This window comes from Syngnathus floridae, chromosome 11, assembly GCF_059516105.1.
Source record: "Syngnathus floridae isolate MCC-2025c chromosome 11, RoL_Sflo_1.0, whole genome shotgun sequence".
Lineage (NCBI taxonomy): Eukaryota > Metazoa > Chordata > Actinopteri > Syngnathiformes > Syngnathidae > Syngnathus > Syngnathus floridae.
Window position 1 is genome coordinate 12,716,619 of NC_142423.1, and position 24,213 is coordinate 12,740,831.

The 24,213-nt window shown below is 42.1% G+C and overlaps 5 protein-coding genes across 9 annotated transcripts in view; 2 read left to right on the top strand and 3 right to left on the bottom strand.

The window, feature by feature from the left end:
• Window positions 1–5,527, bottom strand: part of LOC148391172 (uncharacterized) — a 28,077-nt gene extending 22,550 nt beyond the window's left edge. The window contains exons 1-2 of the mRNA XM_088389313.1: window positions 5,410–5,527; window positions 5,057–5,186 (exon numbers count right to left, since the gene is read on the bottom strand). The gene's annotated coding sequence lies outside the window, so the exon portion shown is untranslated. The remainder of the gene's footprint in view (window positions 1–5,056; window positions 5,187–5,409) is intronic.
• Window positions 5,528–7,365: 1,838 nt separating this feature from the next.
• Window positions 7,366–11,726, top strand: LOC148391173 (bactericidal permeability-increasing protein-like). The gene is made up of 16 exons (XM_088389315.1): window positions 7,366–7,505; window positions 8,377–8,495; window positions 8,568–8,682; window positions 8,757–8,888; window positions 8,963–9,118; window positions 9,204–9,267; window positions 9,554–9,614; window positions 9,702–9,790; window positions 9,861–10,037; window positions 10,131–10,190; window positions 10,277–10,444; window positions 10,686–10,753; window positions 10,859–10,901; window positions 10,989–11,052; window positions 11,181–11,257; window positions 11,341–11,726. Coding segments are annotated over exons 1-16 (1,437 nt in total). The 5' UTR covers window positions 7,366–7,503; the 3' UTR covers window positions 11,383–11,726.
• Window positions 11,668–16,032, bottom strand: cdk5rap1 (CDK5 regulatory subunit associated protein 1). Its single transcript, XM_088389314.1, has 13 exons — window positions 15,575–16,032; window positions 15,395–15,498; window positions 15,291–15,325; window positions 15,095–15,195; window positions 14,707–14,917; window positions 14,517–14,637; window positions 14,207–14,437; window positions 14,017–14,114; window positions 13,888–13,943; window positions 13,306–13,436; window positions 13,069–13,218; window positions 12,491–12,631; window positions 11,668–12,069 (listed from the first exon to the last, which is right to left on the bottom strand). The coding sequence occupies exons 1-13, from the start codon at window positions 15,855–15,857 to the stop codon at window positions 11,980–11,982; spliced, it is 1,752 nt and encodes a 583-aa protein (XP_088245440.1). The 5' UTR covers window positions 15,858–16,032; the 3' UTR covers window positions 11,668–11,979.
• Window positions 16,033–16,728: 696 nt separating this feature from the next.
• Window positions 16,729–18,417, top strand: ghrh (growth hormone releasing hormone). Of its 4 annotated transcripts, none has more exons than XM_088390476.1 (6): window positions 16,729–16,867; window positions 16,971–17,154; window positions 17,359–17,457; window positions 17,903–18,007; window positions 18,103–18,227; window positions 18,300–18,417. In XM_088390476.1, exons 2-5 carry the CDS (start codon window positions 17,075–17,077, stop codon window positions 18,218–18,220), a joined length of 402 nt encoding a protein of 133 aa, XP_088246602.1. In that variant the 5' UTR covers window positions 16,729–16,867; window positions 16,971–17,074; the 3' UTR covers window positions 18,221–18,227; window positions 18,300–18,417. The 4 variants fall into 4 exon arrangements, with proteins under 4 accessions (XP_088246602.1, XP_088246605.1, XP_088246604.1 ...); XM_088390479.1 differs by having other exon boundaries at window positions 16,731–16,871; window positions 17,047–17,154; XM_088390478.1 differs by having other exon boundaries at window positions 16,732–16,871.
• A 116-nt stretch (window positions 18,418–18,533) lies between these two features.
• On the bottom strand, window positions 18,534–24,167 carry rpn2 (ribophorin II). 2 transcript variants are annotated; one of them, XM_088390474.1, is made up of 18 exons: window positions 24,069–24,167; window positions 23,593–23,780; window positions 23,392–23,487; window positions 22,952–23,127; window positions 22,798–22,873; window positions 22,588–22,722; window positions 22,338–22,514; window positions 22,144–22,262; window positions 21,855–21,960; window positions 21,627–21,718; window positions 21,436–21,550; window positions 21,163–21,357; window positions 20,989–21,075; window positions 20,818–20,913; window positions 20,479–20,554; window positions 20,071–20,200; window positions 19,517–19,614; window positions 18,534–19,085 (listed from the first exon to the last, which is right to left on the bottom strand). In XM_088390474.1, exons 1-17 carry the CDS (start codon window positions 24,079–24,081, stop codon window positions 19,563–19,565), a joined length of 1,929 nt encoding a protein of 642 aa, XP_088246600.1. In that variant the 5' UTR covers window positions 24,082–24,167; the 3' UTR covers window positions 18,534–19,085; window positions 19,517–19,562. The 2 variants fall into 2 exon arrangements, with proteins under 2 accessions (XP_088246600.1, XP_088246601.1); XM_088390475.1 differs by lacking the exon at window positions 19,517–19,614.
• Window positions 24,168–24,213: the final 46 nt, after the last annotated feature.

The window sequence follows — 24,213 nt, forward strand, 5'->3', positions numbered from 1 at the left end:
ACGCAAAGAAAACAAATATTTTGTATACCTGACATACGTTCGATTATTTTCAGACAGGATTGGTTGACATTTTCTCACAAATATTAATGATGACAGCAAAGCCACCCAGAAAAACCGACATTGATCTTGGCTTCTGGTTGTGACATCTGCTGGCGCCTGTTTTGATGGGTAAACAGAAAAGATGGCTATTACGCTGTCACCCTTTTTAATCAATCAGTCTCGCGCATCACATCAATACAAGAATCTCAGTTGGTGAAGGTTGAAACAGGCCAAGGTGAAATAGTTACAACAAAGTTTGACGTCCAAAAGACGAAAAGCAGTGACGAATACTGAAAAGCAAGAGAACGATGGAAATTTTAGTTGCTTTGACAACACCCTCTTTGAATTAATTATTTATATAAGGCAGCATTACCGCTCCTGATCGAAATGTCAGCTCTGCTTAGAGAATTAACATTTGAAAAAGTTATAGTAACTGTTTGAAATTCAGTCACGCTTCAGCTACTTTGGTGCATTTAATAGTCAGTGGAGCCCGAAGCCAAAATAAATATTTCAAATTTGTGGTCGAAATTGGATAATAGTTACTTTGTATATGGGAGAAGAATACTTCCTTGTATGTGACACAGGAAGATGATTGAGCACACAAACAGGGGCCACCGTTGCCATGGCTGTGATTATAAAAAAGCGTCGCCAACGGCGGCGGGCGGCAGGAAGTTGTAAGCATGTGCGCCAGTGTGTCGTCTCTGCTAAGCACACAAGGACGGATGACACGCTTGGACACATTTTTCTCTGAGTTTACTTCCCAGTATTGAGTGTCACTTGACAAGGAGCTGAGCTGAGATCATTGATCGACAAAATGAATCGGCGGGGCAGCACAGTAACTCCAAGAAACACAACCTTGGGCAAACGCAAATCGTAAAAGCCAACACTGTCTGCATCTAGAGACATTTTAGGAGATCTCATCATCAAACTTGACGTATTATCTACGCTTCTTTGACATGGTACGCAACATTGAACGTGGACGTGACGAGGGTGGAAAACTGCGCCAAAGTAATCTCACACATTTTTACTTGGGAGACAACTTCCGGAAGAGGCCCCAGCTGTGCGTGGCTGAAAAAAAAGCCATCAAACTCACAACCAGAAGATACAATTCTGCAGACATCAACACTCAGCTGTTACTCTGAGTATGGTGAAATGCTCCAGCAGGTCAAAATAGTAAAGCAAGACTTTCATCCACATCTTAATCATAACATGAAACCTACTGAAGGTCATCAAGCACGACCAACATTGAAATTTTTCTGCCCTAAACTTGCAAAGCTCTTGCCTGTTTTTCTTTCAAGCTCAAATGAAATTAGCTTAAAGGCACGGTCACTCGAAGAAATGTTTTGTGTGCTCAGGCATGCTCCCCGCCTTGCTCAAGCAGGACCCGACCACAGCACGCTTGAAGGAGGCGGGATTTTGCACAGCATGACTGCTCATAAACACCTTCAACTATCATTCAGCCGGAGCTATTGTAAATAGAATTCACATTAAATGATCAGTTGGATTTTTGACAAATCTTAACAATTTAACCAGCACAGTAAATGAATGAATGAATGAATGAATGAATGAATGAATGAATCAATCAATCAATCAATCAATCAATGAAGGAAATCCATGCTCACTATTATGATGGGTGTCATGGGTTTCTTGTTCCTGACCAAAAGTGAGTAGAAAGCTTATAGAGATATTTTTAAAGATATGCTGATAACAAAACAAGTATGTGGATAACGAAACAAATATGCTGATAATAAAACAAAATATGTTGATAACATAAAAAACATAGCTATAATATTTAGAATCGCTCAATACAAGACATGCGGCTGGAAGCTAGATCGCCGCTGTTATGATTTCATCTCGATGGCGGGATGAAACCCAATTCAGCAGTAAAATATGATGTTGATAAATGAAACAGGCAACAGCAAGAGCAGTTTAGTAGCAGCCTATCGGGCATGGGAAAAAAAAGATGTTTGTTTAGATCAACAGCATGACACCTCTTAAGCAACCAATTATTTTTTGCACCAACACCCAAGAGGAACTCCCATGCTTTTTGCTATTATTAACAGGTCTAAAAAGCTCTTAAAAGCTATTCATCTTTTGTTTGAGCTCTTTTCTCTTGGCTACAAACACGCTTTTCAAACGGAATACTGCCATGACTGAATAGCTTCATGAAACAACAATATTAACATCATGGAACCTGGATCTGAAGAGTTTCATTCACTGAAATTAAATAGGAAAAAAAAACGGAATAGCTCGAAGATAGGATGCAATCATCAATGATGCATCTTGCTTGGCATGGGCAGACATTGAGTGAAAAATAGGTCATTAAGAATCTTTGCATATCCTAACGTGTGTTTTGGGACTGAAACTGCAGTGCCCAAAAAGAATACAGACAAGCAAGGATAAAATCTATACTTCACATAAAGGACCAAGCTACAGACCATCCATTTTCTATGCAATGTAAAATGTTCTGGTGCATTGAATAATAGAACCTGAATAAGAACAGTAACCAACCCAGAAGCACACTCATGCACAATGAGGTGGCTGTGGAATTGAACCCATTGAGATGCGCCCCAGGCAAGCTCAGCTTTTTGCTGAAGGCCAGCTACTGTAAGTAGCACATCTCCCATAACCAGTTTGACTTTTCCGACCTCACAAAACATGCCAACCCAAGCAAAATTTGCACATCTAAATCACATTTCACATCCAGTAAAGGTTGAGTAAAAAAAACAAGTGTCAGTATCAAGGAGATGATATGCATTTTTAATTGGTGTATTATTTTCTAGATAAAAGCTAAAGTCAAAATACAAGCCACAAGCACATGAACAAACAAGAGCATGAAACCTCGAGTGTACCAAACGTGTGGCATAACGTCCGCGAGAGTCATCCAACCTGTCTGACAAGTTGCGAAGCCAAACGGGACTGGGAGTCACCTGCCGAGTTTCTCATCATCTACAGCAAACAGACCAGACACTGTGAGACGTACAAATGATTTACTTTGGGTCAATATTAAGTATTGAGCAAAATCAGAGAACTTTTTTCCACCTGCTGCTATGACTTTATACTCCTGTTCTGCCTTACTGTGTGGAGGAAGAAAATACTGTCAGTGAGATTTTTGGAGCATCTTTTCTGCACCACGTCAAAGACAGCAAACGACTTGATCGACTCTGCCTCGAGAGTCTGGAAAGGGGGGCGGAGGGGCCTTCAAAAACTCGAAAAGACAGTTGGGGAAAATGACTGTTGCCGTACAACAGAAAGAACAAAAGAATCAGACAGCAGATCCTGCTGACTCACCGTAATCGTCAGAATAGCTGAGCACTGCTCTTGCTTGGGGTAAAGTTTCCTACCACCCTCCTTCTAAATAAACTGATGCTGTATGGAGATATCAGTGAGAAGAAAAATCAAGAAAGGGAATCGTGGTTTCTCTCCGAAAACCGAGTGAACAGACAATCAGAATAATGGTGGTGAATAAATACCTCTGCTCCAACCGAAGCCCTGATCAGGATGGAGAACACCGTGGGAGGAGGTGGGAGGCGTGGGAGGGGGGCTTACACTCATTTTCACTCTCAGCACTATTAAATTCACTGTCAATTACATGGCAATATACACGAGCCAGGCACTTCATTAGGTAATCCTTCACAATCTAATTACATCCAATATTGAACTAAAAAAAAGACAGAATTTGAAAAGGGAATGGATGACTAACATACACATATTTCCCATCGGGTTTTACCCAAACCAGTGGTTATAATAAATCCGGGCTATCTTTGGATGTTGGATGAAAGCGTTTTGTGAATACAGATGTATTGTGTTGTGATGTAACCAACCTTGATAAATATTTCGCGCATCTTGAATTATTCTCTAAGTGCCGTGTGAGGGTTATTTGACTACTTCAGGAGCAAATGTTCTGATGAGTCAGTGCAGGTAAAAAGATAAAATATCTATCTTATCATTTGAATGTCAAATGAAGTGTTGTCACACGCTATTCAATCTACAGTAGTCGTTCATAGCGCATCGTGAATCGTCAGTCGGGTTCATGTCGACGCTTCACACTGCATTCATTCATGGAGCAAATTTGAAATGCTGGAGAGTGGACAGAAAAGATGCTGGTGCCCGATTTCTTGGCTGTTGGATGCACACCGACCAACCAAAGCTGATGCAGCAGATGAGAAACGTGAGCGTGCCTATGTGTTGATGTCTGACAACAATGCAAATGGACAATACAATTAATCATTGCACAAAGGCAATCAGACAATAAACTATAACGTTTATGGGAGGTATATCAACGGAAGTTTTTCTTCTACACGACCATGCCAAAATAAATCTACATAGTAAAACGCGACTCAAACCCTGAACCCAAGAGCTGCGAGGCGGACATGTTAATCACTAGGTCACCCACGGGAAGGCAGTCCGGGGCGCACCAACAAAAAGCACTACAGCAATTGCACGTCATACAAGCCTGAGCATGTAGGCGGGCAAACAGCACATGCAATTTGTCCACACTACACTGCTTGCATGTCCCAGCAGTGCGTGAGCGTGTGAGTGTGTGTGTCATTAAAAGTGGGTGTGTTTGACAGGCTTAGACACACACTGAAGCAGCTGATTGGAGAAGCTGCATGCAACAACGAAGCCGAGAGCGAACCGTGCCCTCACAGAGAGCAGAGTGGACCTTGCAAAATTCCGATCGCCCTCATGATGATGTCAACACAATTCGGGGCTCACAAAGGCGTTCCAATTGGAGCCTTCTTGCCACTACGTCGCACCACCATTCCCACGATGTCATTCATCCTCCAGTAGAGGTCGGTAAACAAGCAACGCCAAAGTCCACACACATTATTAGGTAATTACCAAAAGCACTCGAGCCCTTTTTTTTCTCCACGGCATCATAGAAGCCGAAGCGCAACATCACAATTGTTGATTGAATATAAACTCGTTTGAGGAAGATATTTCACGCAAGCAAGACGGAATTTATGACGACATGCACGCATTGAAGAGGCAAAATAATTCTAATTCAACATACCTTGTTTAAAACGACATCCAGAAGGAGGGCAGAGTGGGTGAAGTGAGTCCTTGGCGTTTATTCCTCCGGGATAACAAAAAGAAAGGAAGGGAGCGTGTATGCGTGCCTGCGTGTTTTGCCGGTGAAAAGCCTAATGCGAGAGAGAGAGAGAGAGAGAGAGAGAGAGAGAGAGAGAGAGAGAGAGAGAGAGAGAGAGAGAGAGAGAGAGAGAGAACGCGGAGGAGGAGAGGAAAAGAGGGAGGGACACTGTCAGATGCAGGCAGGAGGCAAAACGACGCATGCATTCAGTTTGTGAGTTGAGCGGAATGCATAACACGCACACACGCACGCACACACTAACAGCAAGTACTCACATTTAGATCCCGGTGCAAACAATGCAGTATCATCCCGGTGCATGAATGTGCCAACAGTTGCGCACCGATGAATGGCAAGGGATGATGTTGCATTGTATTCAAATTTGTCTCGCCTCTTGGTTTGAAATGAAATATTTTTAAAAGGCCAACATTACATCAGAAGGACCGCTGTCATTTCGCGCTATGTCGTCAGAACATTCCCCTTGATTGCGTCACTAAGTCAAACAGTACAACCTTCAGTGCTTTGCCCTTCTCAACATAAGTCATTGGGGGCACAAAAAGACACTGCTCGCACAGTCCTCTTTTGCTGGATGGTTTGGGGCAATAAAAAGGCCACTCGGTGATGACAAGCACACATTTTGTGCAGATAAGACAGTTGCCAGGTGCTGGTTTTGGGTGCAGAAAATCTGAGCCGAAAGACCAAGAAGTGACGTTGGCCATAGCCAGGTGGCGCTGTCGGCCGTGGCATATGTTTGAGAGTGTGACAGCAATAAATGAATGAATATATAAATAAATTAACCTCTGTTGTCTTCAAGGAGCGCATCTCGTCCTTCAACAACGTACTGATTTGCTGTGATTTTTTTTTCTCCCAGTAAGATAGATGAAAATTTGGCTTATGCCGTCCTTGCAAATTTGGCATGGGTTGCCAAAATCTAATAAGCACAACTTCACCACTGGCCTTCTCCTGCTCCAGAAAGTTCTCATTCATTCTGAAAGTTGAATCCCAACTTGTCATGATGTCATGAATAAATAAAGGAATGTTCAGAATTGACTGATTCTTGTTTGTGTGTCCAGCTACGGATTCCCAGTGCTTTTGGAAAGACGTCAGCAGCATCCTGTCCCTTTCCCGTCTGGTGCTTTTTGACCCCGTTGTCCTTCCCCAGCTATCTGGTGACCCGGACTGGCCTATTTCCTTTTTTCCATTTGTTCTACCATCACATGAACTTTCCTCTGGTGGTGGAATGCACTGTGGCTAAAACATGAACTGTGCTAGCTACCATTTATTTAATTATAAAAACAAAAAAATTGAAGTTCCGCATGTTAGCTCTGACGAGGGCAACCCAGCTCCCACACAGCTGCACAGGAAACCTACCATGACATCCTGAACCTTTTTTCTTGGCACTCATCTGTCTAAGACATCAACAACTGTTTCTACGGACCTTTGCAAAATCAGAGACACCACCATCAATGTCAAAAAGTTGGTGAATATTTCTACTGTGGTGGAAAGTGATGCCATCAGGCACTGAGATGATTGACACCTCACTGCTTTCAGTGGCAAGTCATTAAGGACAAATTTTTCAATCAAATCAACACATCTAATTAATTTTCAGTGGAATTAATTCAATTTCAGTGGAAGGATAAAACATTCATCTCCTCAAAGATTTAACGATCCGATCGACCATTATTATTCTGGCTCCAAGAAATTACAATAGTTGTGTCTGTGTCGACCTCTAGCGGCAGATATAGTTGAAGCACCCATTTTAAATGGCTGTTTTGAACAGACGCGTCAACTTTTGTGGTCGGTTGATGTAAATGAAGCATTGTGTTGCAGGTCGCCTATGCCGAACATCATCACCTCTAATAGGCAAATGCAGATGTTGCAGGTTTGCAGCTTCAGGTTTGAGATCAACTTGGGGCCTGCCAGGAATTTGTACGCTTTGCCTCTAGAGGTCATTGTCACACTACGTGTACATTTGCCACCAAAATCTCAAGTACCCTACACTGACTGGACAGTGAATTAAATACAACTACTTCAGATATTGTATGGATGGAGCCTTCATTAGTGACTGACTAAATCATATCAGTCATACCAACATGGACATTGTTTTTTAGATTATTGCAACATGAGTGCCTTGTGCAACGACTGGAAAATACTTCATTGAGATTCACTGGAGTCATGTCTGAAAATGTCACAACTATGTAAAAAAACAATGTGTGTCATTGTTTGCTTCACACGGGTTATTCCGCCTTGTTAAGTCCAGTTCCTGATTTAATGAGAGAATTAAAGGCATGTGCTAACGTCCTCCCACTGTCAGTCTTCTTGGAAGGTCGACAGAGCAGGAGGAACCGAGCATCTGAGTTACCAGCTACTTCATGTAAGTGTGAGCTCTGACGGCTTCATATTTGTACCCTGGTACTGGAATATGAATACATACCGCTTGAATTATTTCATGATGCAATAGCATGCACAAATTATAATATTTTGTATCATATTGTAACTTGTAATCGCTTGAACTCGCTTCCTTCAAAATATTGTCACTGTTTAGGTTTTTGCTCCCTTTTGTCTGTTTCAAAATGGATAGATGTAGCCTTTAATCTGAATTTACTAAGTAATTTAGTGCCATGCCGCTGAATAAGTTAATTGGCGTCATGTGGTTTCAGTCAGACATGATGACTGTGACTTGTTTCTCAAGGATTTTTCGTTCAAGTGGTCCTTCTACAGACACAAACAATGTTTTTTGTAGAGACTGAATTTTGGTTTTGAATCTTATTTTAAAAAGTATATTTATACTGAAGTGGCTGCTGATTGTAAAGCAATTGATGCAAACGTTTGATTTAATGTGGACGATCGTAATATAATTAGAGAAGGGAAGCGCTGGTTCATTGTTTGCTCACTGATAGAGTTTACCTCACTCTACCTTTTTCGCAAGAACCACGCTGGAAACAGTTTGCCCTTTTGAGTAATTTTCAAGTGGAGAAATCAATCATCACCCTGCAAGAGACTATGTATTGTGAGAAAGTGAACAGGTTTGGGGGGTCACCTCTTTGTGTAAACAGATAATAGTGGAGCTAAGCACGAAAGTTTGCACAACCTTGAAAAGTTTCAACAACCGAAGGGAATGTGGAAAGTTTCATCGAGTTGCGGAAAGGTGGAAAGTTTTAACAGAGTTAATAATTCTAGTCAACAAATCATACCATCCAAATGAATTGTCAACCCTAACACCATCTGTTGTTTTCCTCCAACAGGTTAAATAACATGCTGCTGGGGTGGGGGCTATTGTTATTGTTAGTCGCCTTAAGTCATCTGACCTCAAGCGCCAGTCCTGGTGTAAAAGTCAGACTGACAAATAATGGCATCGAATACGGTAAGGATTGAAGATGAAACAAAAAGGCTGATAAAGCAGCAAGTTTTCTTATCTGCCATTCTTCCTCTACAGGCAGACAACTGGGGATGGCTTCCATCCACAAGAAACTCCAAAGCATAACAATTCCAGATATTTCCGGGAAAGAGAGAGTGTCCGTCGTCGGCAAGGTCCAATACAGTCTGACCAAGTAAGACAATCAACTGATCTGATCTAGATCGTCTGTATTAGTTTGGACCAAGGGTCACATGTAATTCCCCCTAGTATGCGAACGGTGGCTGTGGGACTACCTTCCTCTTCTGTGGATCTGGTGCCCGGTACCGGCATCAAACTCTCCATCGGTAACGCCTTCATCAATATTAAGGGAAACTGGAGGGTCAAATTCCGCAGAATACTGTGAGTGAGCCAAGATGTGTGGCGTACACAAAACCTTCGTTTGGCCTATTGCAGCATCTTGTTTGTCTTCACAGGAGGGACAGTGGTTCCTTTGATTTGAGTGTGAGTGGACTGTCCATCAGCACGGTTTTGGCAGTCCAAAGTGATGCAATGGGGCGACCTCAAGTCAGTGACGTCCAGTGTGCAGCTACTGTTGGCAGCGTGAATGTCAAATTCCACGGTGGAGCCAGGTAAAAAGAAAAAAAAACTCAGCAGCAGAGCAAGAAGTCATACAAGAGGCTTGTCTCATTCATAATGGCCTCTTTCTTATTTCAGCTGGCTGTACAATCTTTTCCGAAAGTTCATTAATAAGGCATTGCGCAGTACGCTACAAAAAAAGGTGAGCACTACACTTTTTCTTCCAATATATTACCAATAGGAAGTTTATTTAAGTGCAGCGAATGCCGTTATATAAACGTTGAATTATTTCTAGTAGTATAATAAATTCAAATGTTCTGTTCTGAGATTAGGGAACAAAAACACTAAACCAACTTCTGCTTCCTCAGACTAACCTTTCTTCCTTTTAATTTATTTTCATTGAAAGCCCTGGTTGCACTACCTTATTGTGTCACTTCTGTTAATTGCACACAATTGAATGCGACTCATACTCTGATTGACCTTTTCAGATCTGCCCCCTGGTGGTTGACGCTGTGTCTGATTTGAACCCTCAGTTGAGAACGCTCAATGGTAAACGTCGCCATTCATATGTGTGAACTGAATTAAAATGAAAGAGACACTTGTACAGGTTTCAAGTCATTTTTCTCTTTCCTGCAGTCTTAGCCAAAGTGGACAAGGCTGCAGAAATTGACTATTCACTGGTCGGCGCACCTACAATCACAAACTCATTAAATTTGGGCTTGAAGGTAAAACCGCATGACCGAAATTGTTTTTACCGACGAGTTTACATATTCATCCTCCCTTTCTGGCATTTAGGGGGAGTTCTACAATATCGAGAAGCATCAGGAAGCTCCGTTCCCCACCACCGTCTTCTCTCTGCCACCCGAGAACAACAAAATGTTGTACTTGGGCTTGTCTGCCTTCACCGCCAACTCTGCGGCTTTTGTCTACAACACAGCCGGAACCCTGAGCTTGTACATTACTGATGATATGGTGAGCCCGGCCGACCGCAAGGTCTTCATTTCAAATGTGTCCACTTTCCTGCCTTCACTTTGATCTGTAACTATTGTCTCTCCATTGCCGCAGATCCCGAGCATCTCCCCAGTCAGGCTCAACACAAGAACATTTGGCTTTTTCATCCCCCAGGTGACGGCACGAACAGTGAATCTTACAAAATGATTAACTTGGAAGGGGGGAGTGATTTATCAATAAATATTGCTTTGAACTTTCAGATTGCCAAGGCTTTCCCGGGTTTGTTGATGAAATTGCTCGTAAAGACGGTGAAAAATCCCGTCGTCACTTTGGAGCCCAATAACGCGACTATTCAAGCTACCGGCACGGTGACGGCCTACGCAATCCAACCCAACGAAACTCTCTCGCCGCTATTCGTCCTTAATTTGGTGCGTACTTTTGGTTACGATAGCCTATTACATTCATCTTTGGTTATTCATTCAGCCAATTTTCATGTTGGACCTTGATGACAGGAATAGTACAGTTCTCTTTTTAAATTAAAAGTGAATTAATTGAAACATAAAGTAGTTCATAGAGTCATCGTAAATTACTAGTCAACAGTTTCCACAACTAAATTTGACGCTTTCTAATCCAAAACTTTCTTCACTTGAAATAATTGTCCCCTTGCAGGACAGCAGTGTCAGCGCCCGAGTGTCTGTTAGTGGCATGAGGATAAATGGAAATGTCACCCTGAACAAGTGAGTTCCAAAAAAATAAAGAACTTTGTTCGAAGAGAAAACGGTAGGGCCAATAGTTCCTTACGAGGACAAACATCACAATGTCATTTTGCCTCATTTGCACAGAATTGATCTGACCTTGGGGACAAGTTATGTCGGAGACTTTCAGGTAAGAGCGGATGGAATTCAGATGCAAATGACATTTTTTTTTAGACTCTGTAGCAGTGAGAGGAACTAAACTGAACTTATGATACAGGTCAGCTCTCTTGACAACATCCTGAGCACGGTCCTCAAATTGGTTGTCATACCCCAAGTCAACGGTAAGTGGTTACCACACAAGATTTGTTCCCATCTTTTTTCAACATATGCACTGTAGAAATTATTTTTTTATGTACTATATGTGTATTATCTTGTCAACTAATCTACAAACGTATGCCATGCTCCACAGTTCAACTTAGAAAAGGATACCCGCTCCCCACCTTTGGAAAGATGAAACTTGTCAATACTGAGCTTCAGGTCCTAAAGGTCAGAAAGATTGACATTTTCGAAAAATCCATCACTAAATCATCATCCTTGGTATTTTTAACGTTTGTCTATTTTCCCTGTAGGACTTCCTGTTGATTGGGACAGATGTTCAGTTTACGGCGTGATGAGCGGACACCCAAATAATTTTTTCCCCCTACGTCTATGGAGGAACAATGACAGCAAACATTATATCTAAATGACTCCGAGCTACAACTCATCTCCAGCCTGCAAATCAAACCCATATTATTATTCAACATTTGTTACAATTTCTCTTTGTCAAAGTTAATTACTGCATTTTTTTCTTTGCTTTGCAAATGAAATGTAAATGAGGGATGTGTTGGGGTTTTTTTCCCTTCAGCATTGTGTCATCCAAACAGCGTTCGGGACAGTCTGTGCCTCTCACATGGGAATCGTCTTTGTTGTATTTTAATAACATGCTAAATAAATCACAAATAAAATGTGACAAGAAGCTCAGAGCCATTCAATCGCCATCTGCACAACTTTAGAAACTTAATTATTCATACTCAAATCTAGACACTTGAACACATTTACCATAGTTTGGTAAATTTGTTCATTTTAGTAACATTGCAGGCTCAACATTGACACAGTGATCCAAAGTGACAAAAATGGTTGAAATACCTTTGCAAAAAAGACGATACTTTGACATAGTGTCAGTCAAGGGCACATGATCGACATGGATGGTGAGGCAAATGTTCATCGTATTAATTGCTGCGCTGAAGTGCTGACTGGGTCGAGGGACGTCTGTGACACAAGGCCTGACCTCGCAAACTCTGCGAGCTGGCTGACGTGATCTGCAGAAACCAAAAGAGAGACGTCACTGATGATTTCAAATCATTTCAACCTGAGCTCCCTTGGTGTCTCAAACAACCGAGCCCAATAAAAGCTGTAATGATAACACTAGTTGACAATTTCAATCCAAGCACCAGTTTTGGGCCTGAATCATTTGCCATCAGGCTTTGTCGACAAAAATTATTTTTCTGATGGATATTTTACGTCAACTAATTGCTTTCGTTCTGTCCTTCCACATATTAACCAACAGGAAATAATTGAGGGTCTTGTGTTCTTCTGGTGATGAGCAATGTTGTGTTTACTCCAAACATAACTTTTTGGAATTACAGCCAAAACAGTTTCATTGCACCAGTGAAGAATTCTCAAGTAAAGGTCCCCAAAAGAGGAGAGAAGTGGTCATAAGGGCAACAGCGCAAATCCCACCTCCACTAAAACGTAGTCTCCAGCATTGACTGCAGCCGTGTTGGACTCTGCAGGACCAACAGCAACATCCTCTCGGGGGAAGTTCACTCTCATATTGCCATCCGTTCGCCCACAGAGCTCCTTGGCAGATCTCTTACTCTCCTGCAGAAAAAAAAGAAAATAAAAGGTGCCATGAGCATTGTTGCTTGCCAAGGTTATGCTAACCCAGTACAACGTGTGCACCTTGCGCTGAGAGTGAGCTTTGTTTGTACACATCACAAATCAATTTATACATTTCCACAAACATCTGCGGGCTTTGCAAATGAAAAAAAGATGGGCTTGCTTTCAATGTGATTCTAATGTGGTATGAATATGAAAAACTTGCAATGATTGCAGTCTGCACAAAGCAATTACTGAGAAGCAGTCGGGACGATAACAACAGCGTTTTTTGGAGACAAAATAATGCCAAGATATGAAAAGCTCACACTTTTCCTTGGCAAACTCTATGGTTGCCATTGCTACATTGAACAAGTTAAAAAACACTGAGTGTTTGGCAGCCACACTACGTCTTATGCAAGGACCCCGAATGCAGTACTGACCCCCTCCACCAGGACTAATTGTGTGCTGCCGATAAGAGTGGCGTTGAGCCTGGCAGCTTCCTGTCTAAACACGCTGATGCACTCCTGCAGTCTGCGTTGCTTCACGTCCGCTGGCACGTCATCTTCAAGGTTGTGGAATGCATGTGTTTTCTAGGTTGGTCAACAAAAAGGCAGAAGTCTAAGAAATGATGATATAGGACGCGAGTCATGGCGCTAGCATTTTTGCGAGTTACTCACTTTTCTCATACTATAGGCAAAAAGGAACCCGATGTTGTAGCCTACTTCTCTGATGAGGGACAAGGTCTGCTGGTGATCCTCTTCTGTCTCGCCACAAAAGCCCGAGATGAAGTCACTGCTGAGACTTACGTCTGACACAAACACACAGGCACAATAATAAGATGAAGTGTGGGGAAAAAATATAGATATAGAACATACAAAAAATATATATTGTGGTGTAATCAAAGTCTCCAGTGTGGTTTTATAGACCCTCAATGGCTGCACTTGCACATAGTGAATACAAGAGAGCCAATCAAATGTTATTTGTTTATTATGCTCGGTTCCGATGAATGCTATTACACAGTCACTAATGGATCGGAAATAGTTCTTAGTGGATTTTACGACCATATCTACGATATGTTCCTCATACTGGGCCATACAGACTGAGACCAATTTGGACACCAGGACAAAAAAATAACCAAGAATAAGAGGATGCGCTGGTTCCGTATTTGCTTGTGTACAATTTTGTGAAGAGAGGCAGCCACCCCAAGTAGCACTCAGGAAACATTGTGCCACATGAATTCCATCCTAAGTGCGGCCTACCTTGAATGATAGTCCTGATGTTCTGTACCAATTCAAGATATGACTCTCTTGTGTACCTGGAATTTGGGTTTGAAAGATCAGTTGCAAGAACGAGTGATGGAGAAACCGCGGAGATCGTTGCTCACTTACCCACGGCGCATGGCTTTCAAGACTTGACTGCTTCCGCTCTGAGCCGGAAGATGGATCTGTTTGCAAATGTTTTCTCTCTCCGCGATCAGATGCAGGACCTACATACGCGTGCATGCAGAGACAGAGGTATGAGCAGTTTATTTAATGTTTATTTATGTATTTATTTATCTATCAACAAATGTTCCTGTACCTCGTCAGGAAAATCTTTCGGATGGGGTGATGTGAATCTGATCCTCATGTTGGGATCCACCTGTGACACTCTGTCCAGCAAGTCGGAGAAACGCATACCTCCCAGTTTTGGGCGGTACACAGTCTTAAAGCCGCGGCTCAGCTTGGTCGGAATCGCACCGCAGAACTGTTCTTCGGAAGCGTCTCTGTAGCTGTTCACATTCTGACCGAGCAATGTCACTTCCTTCACTCCCTGGAAAAAAAAAAAGTTGACATTGATCAAGTGAATCCAAATTTGCGAGTCAGTTTGATTTGAACATTTTCTAACTGGCCTGGTCGGAGAGGATGCGGACTTCCTCAAGAATGGAGCTGGCAGGTCGACTCCTTTCGCGGCCCCGGGTGAAGGGAACAATGCAATAGCTGCACATGTTGTCACAACCCCGCATGATGGACCTGCGCCACATCATTTGAGCTTATCATGTAAAGAAACCAAAAGAGCACTGGTCCTCTTGATGAACCTACACAAAGGCACTGTGTCCCTGAGGAGTGTGGTGGACGGGCATGATGTCAGCATAGGTCTCCTCTAATGAAAGCAGCACATTGCTCGCCTGTTGACCTCCCTCGGCCACCGTCAACAGGCGGGGAAGATCCCGGTAGGCGTCAGGCCCAGCAAGGACATCAACAAGCTTCTCTCGTTCCAAAAGCTTCGTCTTCAGTCTCTCTGCCATGCAACCTTGTTGGACACACACGCAAACTTCATTGAAAAAGACTCTGATTGTTAATTCATATCGCATTTCCTCTTATTTAATAGGATATATTGGATTAGCCAGTATTTTGCATACCATAACCTTTCCAAATAATAATAATAAATAATGTAGGTGTAGATTAATATAATAAATAAACACATTACCTAAGATGCCGATTTTCATTGGTGTTCGACTCTTTTGGCGCCTATTCTTCATGGCGGTCAATTCTTGTAATCTGTTCCAGATTGTTTGTTCGGCTTTTTCTCTGTTATACAAAATTGAAGTTGAATTATTTGATCACATAGATAGCATTAATTTACTAAGATTTCTAGAAATTGTGACATTTTTTATGGTATGTACCTGATAGAGCAAGTTACAAGAAGTACCACATCTGCCTGCAGATAAAGACAGAACAGACTGAAACAAATTATTAAGTGGTGTTAAAAATCAAGAATGAATCATACCTCGCGTAATTGTGCCGTGCGTTGATATCCACTCCTCTGTAGTATGGACCAAGCAATATCCGTGTCATTTACATTCATTTGACATCCGTAGGTTTCAAAATAGACTGCAATCAAACAAAACAACACATTGATTTACATCTCTCCTAAATCGTCCAAATTAAAGTGGAGATTTCATTTTACCCTTTCGTGCATTCCCCAGCTCCAAGTCTGCAGAAAGATAATTGTGCTTGTATTCCACATCATTGTCTAAAGTCGTTTTTTTATTACCAGTAAGTCCTCGGATGAAATCGTGAAAATTTGGACCTGAGGATAATTCAGTCTTAAAATGATCCGATCTTCTTTGCTTTTCACGTACACTAATTACACTGCTGTTTGATTTGCAGCACAATCTGACTTGCAAACACCTGACAGGTATCTGACATTTGGGAGAGAACAGTTGAGTTAAATTCCAAAGTTGTTTCATGTTTAGTTGGTTACCTTACTCGCTATGATCATTTCACAAATTGCAAGCCCGATCGGTCAATGGTGGGCAGTTAACAACAATGCAGAAATAAACATTGCAGAAAGTCTCTTGCAGCCTGGAATGTCATGTCGGATAAATGTTTCCCCCTGCAGTCCGTCTTCAAATGCGGTCCGTCGAGTGAAGTAACAATGCTGCTTGATTTCCGTCGCGAGAAGTGGAGCCACCGGCGGCCATCTTGCGTTGCCAATTGCTAAGATTGCCTAACTTGAATACATTGATTTCTCAGCGCCTTCACGATGTGCACATTTAATAAAATTGCATTTTTATTAATTGTGCTCAATCAAATAGTAGCGCTACTGTTTTTCTTCCTAATTTTACACTGGAGAAAATACAAATAAAGGTGTTTTTTTTACAATTTCAGGGGTACGTTTTCAAAATGCTATTTAAAAATAAAAAATAAATAGTTTTCAGCAAGAATTTGTAGTTGACACACATAAATTGATGTAGTGGCCTAGATCTGGCCCGGCCTTAAGTTTAATACCTGTCACAGACATGATGGCATAATTTTTAATACATCTGCTATATTACACATATACCTACAACTTTTTCACTGCAATTTCATTTTAACTAAGGTAACTAACAACAAATTAAATGTGTACTGTATGACTAAACACTGGTCTGGTGTCAACGTTGCCTTTCACCATAACCAATGTCAAATATTTGCATCAATCCTAACAGGTCAAATCTAGTTTATATAGCTTTTTATTTTTTTTAAACGTACTTTGACAATGAGAGCCTGGGAGAGCAAGCGTGTAAAGTCAAGAAGGGGGAGTGAGCATCTCTGATCATGTGGGAGTGACTGGGAGGTTGACTATAAACTGACCATGGATGCAGGAGACCCCATTCCCTTCGGTGTTGCAGTATTTTGTGGCAGTGAGAGATAATGAGGGTGCCTAGCAAAATATAAAGAGGAACAGCAAGAACTCTACAGAACTACACACAAAATCAAGGTAGGTGAGTGAAAGCCCTTTCAATTACAATACAATTTCTGCTTTGATCATCTTGAACATGCAAAGTTTATTTTTCCTTTGTCCTGTACATTTCACATTGCAGAGAAGTTGCTCTTGGAGGAGAAGTGGGGATCCAGCATTTTTTCTAATTTCATTTCTGCTGCTGCCATTCCCTTTAGTGGTCCATTCTTCTACAGGACAACTATTATGATGGAGAAAACTGCATTGCTGCTCTTTTATTGCCTCTTCATGTCAATATCGGGATCCCCACTATACCCGTCCATCAGGTAAGCGTTACCAAGCTCATCTCCCTAATGTTGGACAGTGTCATTGTTAAAGTAATTTGAAATTCCTTTCATTTCTTTTTTAGAATATTAAAAGAATGTTATGATTTCTTCTGTGACATTGTGAATGAAAAAATGCACCATAAAATAAAATGTTAGGAATACAGTTGAATACATCACTATAAATATTTGATTGGCATTTCTCAGGTTTGGCCAGAGGGACACATCCATCCTGATGACATCTTCTGCCAAGAATCCAGAGCAGATAGAAAACACAAGTTCTGCCCAAGAGAGAACAGACTTGCGGTCAGCACCACACTCCCCTGTGAAGTATTAGGAGAGTGAGGTGGATTGATTTGTGATTATTTGCTGTAGATGGAAAATGTTTGAATTTTATAAATATAAGAAAACAGCAGTTTAGCTTTCAATTCAATTTTTTTATTATTCTAAAAAGATATACTGCCATTTACATTTGAGCTGCATGTATTGTTTATTTATTTAAACATACTTGCACTGATGTAAATTTGGAAAAGACAAAATTTTAAAGCTGTAATCTATTTTGTGCAGTTCAAAGGTCAGGACTGTAGTGCATGACCAAACCATTCTACAAGCTACCTTCGTAAAAATGATTTACCTCCAAATAATTTAAAGAAAATGTATTATTGTAGAAGTGCATATGAAACTGTTATCACTTTGTGTTCTCAATATCAAAGAACTCGCAGTCACTCTGAAAGCTATTTCATAATTTCAGCTTGGGCCGCCATGCTGATGCCATCTTTACAAATAGCTACAGGAAAGTGTTGGGCCAAATATCTGCTAGGAAGTTTCTTCAGACCATCATGGGCAAACGTCTCGGGTAAGTTAACCTTCAAAGCACAACAAGAGGATATTATTGCGCCATCGTATGACTGTGACACAATGAAAGCCGAATCACTAGCATTCTTTTTCTAGTGATGAAAGTGCGAGCTATATGAAACGCCAGTCGGATATCTATGAAGGAATGTACAAAGAAGATCTGACGTCAATTCAGAGCAATCAGAGATACAGAGGACTTGATGAAATACCATGAAGCTCAGGTAAACAGTTGTGATGCTGCACAGGAAAGGGCGTGTGAGAATTGCTCTGACTCAACTCTTTGTTCGCTGCAGAGAGGAGAGGACACAGATACAAACTGGAAGAAGCATGTATGAAGAACCATTTTTGTTTTGTTTTGTGCCCTGAGACTTTTCTACTTTGCTCAATAAAGGTTGCAAAACACCTGTTCTGTAACACTCATTGTCTCCTGCCACTTTTTAAGTAGCATTTTAATTGTCATGACATTTCCTTGCCTCCTAGTTCCAGATGCATGTGGACGATGTGAAGGAAACACAGACAGAAAAACGTAATTCGCCTCCATTTCTTTATTACTGAATAAGAAAAAATGTGTTCTCAAATATCGCATGTGTTGTGAACAATTTAACTTGGGGATGCAAATTTGTATCAAATAGGAAATTAGGTCAACCTTGACACAAACAGTTGGTAGAATCGGCTGACATGTCGATGAGCAGCTGAGACACACCGAGTATAAACTTTGCAATGGCAACGGTAATGTCTCAAATGGTAATGTACAAAAAAAAAACTTAATTCCACCACGAAACCACAAAAACAATCATTTAAAAAAAAAAAAATCAGAGCACACTGACAACACCAGCATGTTGTACAACACGTAAAAATAATCTCACAGGAAGATGAAGTGCAATGATCAATAGCATTACAATACAGTCGGATCTCAAAGACCTTTCTCAATTTCCTTCCATTCAGCAACTCATTCTTCAACCGTTAAGACTGTTCCAAAGTGTGACTGATGGGATGCATTGTTGATCGACTCCAAGGGGGGAAAACGTGTGCTCCTTCAGTGCCTTCCTTTAATGTCCTAAGTTTATTTTTTCTCAAGTCTGTGGGAAGAAAAGGAGAGTGCGTTTATATGACTGATATCAGCCAGTTTCTCTTGAGGAGGGGATGGGGGGGTAAAGAATGTGACAACTAAACTGAACATGCATTTAAATACAAAATCAGAGCGTAAATAAACCACAAGTAGTATTGAGGATGCAAACAATGCTGATGACTTTGTCTCACGACACAGCAATCTCAATTCAGCTATGTACAAAAATGGCAAAGGTGGAGTGTAAAACCAATGGAGGGAGTAGTGCAGTGTGGACATGGCTACACGATTGTTGTAATGTTCACGGAGTGATTAGTGCAAAACAACAAACTAGGAAAAGGCTACGTTAGGATGAGTGAGTGTGCGCGCTACACAGCCACGCATGCCGCCAGCCACTCTACGGATGCAGATGCACTGCGGTGCAGACTACGTGGAAGTTCTTACTTTGGACTGGGAGCACAACCAGCTCTTTTGTTACAAAAGCGGCGCTTTATCGGAGGCTCCTATACTTTGCCAACCTACTACTTTGCTCGGCGGCAATCCTGAAAGAGGAGTAAAGAGACAGCGGCATGTAGATAAAGGCGACCAAGATGACAGAAATTAGAACAATCCTTCATTAGTTGGAGTTGCCTACTTGTGTGAAAAGGGTTAAAAAGAGGGAGCAGAGGAGGAAAAGTGAAGCCAGAGAAATATCTTCAGGGCACTGACTCAAGTGACAAATTGCTCACTCAAGAGACAAGAAATTGCCCACTCGCACTCATCTCTCTCGCAGTCAGGTGTCTTCCCTGAGGAAGCGCCTGGCTGGCACCGCTTTCAAGCTTTGCGGGATGAGCCACAAGGACAGCACTTTTCACTATTTTGGACCAAGCAACTACGGAGAGGCCTCCGAGCGCCAAAGTACTTCATATCTGAAGGACTCTTGATTGCTCTCTCGCTCAATCGCAAGGATCAGAAACTCTCCAAGAAATCGTTTGTCTCAACGCGCCATCGATACACACCTCTTCACAGCTTTCTGCGCCAGCATGCGGTTCCCGGCCAAGAATGTAACAGCACCTATAATCGCCAGGTACTTAAGAGTCTGGAACATGTTCAAGTGGGTCCAGTAGACGTACATCAGGCCTAGCAGAGCTGGAAGAAAAAAAGAATTTGAAAAAAATTAACTAAACAAACAACCCGAGTATTTGACACAGATTCTGCCATGCGTAAATTACATTTAAACGTCTGAATGTACTTTAAATAAATGAATCAAATGAATGCATTGCTTTTAAAAAGGAGAATGTTGGGTTCTGGGCCACACTAAGGTTTCAATAGCAAATTGACTAAATTAGGCACATATCAATGCATTCTAAGTGCCATACTAAGCAAAAAAAAAAGCACAATCTATGGTTTTAAAAAGCGAGACCAACCTGCATGCCCAACATGGAAGAGAAGGGTACTGGGAGAAAAGCTGAAGTTGGAAATGTTTGCCCCGAGCTTAATCCACTGCAAAGAGGGGAGATATAGAACGGTGTCATTCTTTTCACATTGAAAAGATGCAAAGAAAGCAGTGGAAACATGTTTACCTATGTAAATCTCTTATTCTATCAATAACCATCAGTGAAAACTACAAATTCTGTCAAAACAAGTATAGTGGACAATCAAAATGAGAAAGAAAGTATCAATTCAGCTGGCGATCTAGCAACAGATCAACTCTGTCAGTTTACCCGATAAGCATAAAAATAAATTCTGGAATGCACTAGTACTACCAGGATGAGCAGAAGCAGGAGTGGCGACAGGACGAGTGCAGTGAAGGCGTTGGAAACGACTGTTGGCGGCTTCTTCTCTGGTTCTCTGAATAAATGCTGCAGAGGCAGGAGAACGTTTACCAAGACTGCCTGATGTCATTTGGAAAATGAATGACAAAAAAGCGGCTTTACTTGGATTTCTGGCTTGGGTACGTAAAGAGTCTTAGGTTGAATGGTAGCCGGGGCTTCCTCGTCCACAAACTTCAGGACAACATCAGCCTGTGAACAGCCCGAAGACGAATAAATGTCAACACGCCAGGCACGATTTGCGAGACAAGATCTTTAGTGTGCGCTGATGACACTCACCACATTCCACATGATAGGGTTCTCCAGAGTGGCATCCCCAACCATGAGGTAAAGGGAATAAGTACCAGAGATGAGGGCGAATTCGGTTTTCCGCTCAGCTGCGTCCAACTCAAACTTGTACAGACCCTTGGCGTCGGGCTCGGCAACAAAAACAACCTCTTGGCCCGTTTTCTGGTTGTGCAGTCGCACAAAAGTCTGGGAGAAAAAAAAGACATTGCAAAACTCGAGGGACTCTTGTAGGTAAAATGTTCATGCCCTGTGGCGAGGACAAACCTGATGGGGCGTCAGTTCCATTCCAGTATTGACGTCAACCAGCTGGAAGGCCATGGCAAAGTTCTGGTGGCTGTCAGCGGTGAACGAGCTCTTGGCTTTGGAAGGATACTGCACCCTGGATCATATGAAAACAACAATTAGTCGCTGGCTAGCGTCCAGTGAAAGGAAAAAGGTGTGTCTTGGTTTCTGACCTGGTGGTCTTTGTGCCAATGCTCTGGTCTTTATCCACCACAGAGAGGTCCATATTGGTAACAGCCACCTCAGTAGACACCTTCACCTTAAGCTACACGGCATGACAACAAAATGGCAAATCATGTCGATTGTATCGAATGAGAACGCTAATGTCATTGAAGTTCAATTAGGGCTGTATACAGAAAAATGTACTTTTATTGTCTATTTGCAATTTGACAGAATCTCACCTCGACGTGATTGGCAATCAAGCGGCTATCACCAGTCACAGAAACCGTGAACTGGTAATATCCACTGGCTGGTTGCTGGGACATGAAGTTCAGTTCAAAGACACCGCTGAAATGCAGCAAACAATCATTTCACACAATATGCTTACCGTCAAAAGCAGAGTACAGATCCGGCCAACATTAACACTAAAATTAATTCACTATAATCCAAATGTATGTAAAACACAACGACACGGTAGACTGTAGACTGAAGTTTTGCGATGTACCATCCACAAATGTTATGGACACCTACTCATTGAGAGTGAATGGTGCTTGGCCAAGAATGACACTCTTGGAGGCCACAGCGTACGCAGATTCCACTTGCACGTTGGCTGAGGCCAGAGGCTGAGACATGACGTCGGTAACAAGGATCTGGGTATGACAAACAGAATGACTTGAGGTAATTCAACAGCAGATAAATACTGCGGCGGCATCCTGCTGTTCTACCTGCAGGGTGGGCTGGCTGTGCGATACAGTGGGCGGGCCGTGAGAGTTGACCACCACTGGAACATGAAAACGGTTGTTAGAGAGGGTAGCGGCAGCGTTTGCCACGCTGAAGGCCTCGGCCAGAGAGTCCCAGGACTTCTTGCTAAAAATGGAGTTCACCAGCTGAATGACTTGGTCCTGGGGGGGAGAACAAAGTCACCTCAGAATTTCAGCAACAAACATATCGCCACCAATGACTAATTTATCATACCTGTTTGAAGGGTGGCTCTATATCCACATGATCTGACAGGGCATACGCGGCAGTTACAAACGTGGCGGTGGCCTCGAGACCCTCTTCGAAATGGAGGAAGATACCACCAAGATCATCTAAACGTGCAGTCAGATCCTGAGAGAAAAGACGGCACATGTAGTGTTCAAAACAAGTGCCACAGCACCACCTTGTGGAGGTTAAAGACCTCACCTCAATTTCCTCAAGTATTCCTTCAAGTTCTGCATGTGGAGAAAGGCGGATGGCTGTTTGCAGAGCTAATGTAATGCTGTCCAAACACACAAAAATAATCAGATTCTAGGAAGAAGAAGAAATAAAAACCCATACCAAATCCAACGCAACTTACGCCACAACATTGTCCTCCTTGTTGATGCGAGCTGTGAGCGCGCTGACGACCTCCTGAGAGGTCAGAGGGAGCCCCAAGGAGCTAATCGCGCTCACGGCCCGGTGAATCTGAGACATGGTGGAGTCTTCACTGACAGTAGCCAGAAGGATGTCTCTGGTTTCATTGCTCACGGGGATCTAGGAAGTGTCAGAAAAGGAACCTTTGCAGCATCTGCCACATTGATGATTTGAAAATGTCTGCTATGATAATCTGTGTTGGCCTTTAAGAATAATTACTTTTTTTTGCACTTTGATATGTGAGGTAATGCAACTAATGGAGGCAACAAAGGAAAAGTGCCTTATGAGTCACTAGCTTGCACCTTTTAAGCATTAGAGAGAAAATATGACTCCATAAAGAGATAGTTGTCTGGAAATGAATGAGCCTAGGTCATGCTCTCATACCTCACATCCAGATAAGGCTCGGCTGGTCTCCGCTGCAAAAAAAACCGAGTCGACACTGGAAGGATCAAGCTGGGACTTCAGGAACTGGCATACCTCCTATAAAATAACCATACAAAATATTTCAAATCACAAAACAAAGAATGCATTACGCGTCTAATGACGCGCAAAGCGTCCAAGAGGATAGAAGAACGCTTAACGTGCCTTGTGATCAGGAACAGTGGCTCCAAGACTGGTGAGGCCGACTACAGAGTAGTAGGCCGACTCCAGGTCTGTGAAGGACTCGCTCAGGACATTTTGAAGTCGAGCAATATCGGGGAGGGAAAGATAATGACCTGGGGTTAGCGTCTGAGCTCCAGCAAGAGCCAGACTGAGGACCAACCCGAGAAGCCCTGCGAACACACGCAAATTACCTTCATACACGCTTAGGATTGTTAAATTGTGAATTTATAGAGACAACGATGCTTTTTATTTTGTCGCCGTGCACTCATTCAGACGTTGGCTACACAGTGAAAGCTAGCTAACCACAGTAGGAAGCGGCGTTTTGATACAGAAGCCCGTGCGCTAATTTTCTACACATTCGGCACAATGCAACATTTTATTGTATACATAATACGATGGCTATTAAATATTTGAGAAAGTACTGCAATGCATCATAAAATAATGATTCATTCACTCACTGATCAGTTGCATGTCTCGCAGTCTAATGCAGCGTCACCAAATCGGACGATTGTTTCCGGTGTACTGCTTGACCTGCCAAGATTGACATATGTCATATCCGGTTTGCGTTTCACAATAATACTAGTCTTTTCAAATAATTAGATT

Coding starts and splice junctions, on each gene's coding strand:
- cdk5rap1 (XM_088389314.1), bottom strand. CDS start 15,857: ATGAAACAACTTTGGAATTTAACTCAACTGTTCTCTCCCAAATGTCAG. Junction 14,438..14,516: donor TCCGCATCCTCTCCGACCAG/GCCAGTTAGAAA, acceptor TTTTTTTTCCAG/GGAGTGAAGGAAGTGACATT. Junction 12,070..12,490: donor GAGACTACGTTTTAGTGGAG/GTGGGATTTGCG, acceptor TGGTTTCTGCAG/ATCACGTCAGCCAGCTCGCA.
- LOC148391173 (XM_088389315.1), top strand. Junction 9,615..9,701: donor TCAGTTGAGAACGCTCAATG/GTAAACGTCGCC, acceptor TCTTTCCTGCAG/TCTTAGCCAAAGTGGACAAG. Junction 11,053..11,180: donor TGTCATACCCCAAGTCAACG/GTAAGTGGTTAC, acceptor CATGCTCCACAG/TTCAACTTAGAAAAGGATAC.
- ghrh (XM_088390476.1), top strand. CDS start 17,075: ATGATGGAGAAAACTGCATTGCTGCTCTTTTATTGCCTCTTCATGTCA. Junction 17,155..17,358: donor CCACTATACCCGTCCATCAG/GTAAGCGTTACC, acceptor GGCATTTCTCAG/GTTTGGCCAGAGGGACACAT. Junction 18,008..18,102: donor ATCATGGGCAAACGTCTCGG/GTAAGTTAACCT, acceptor TTCTTTTTCTAG/TGATGAAAGTGCGAGCTATA.
- rpn2 (XM_088390474.1), bottom strand. Junction 21,551..21,626: donor ATTGGCACAAAGACCACCAG/GTCAGAAACCAA, acceptor CATATGATCCAG/GGTGCAGTATCCTTCCAAAG. Junction 20,914..20,988: donor TACCCAAGCCAGAAATCCAA/GTAAAGCCGCTT, acceptor CTGCCTCTGCAG/CATTTATTCAGAGAACCAGA.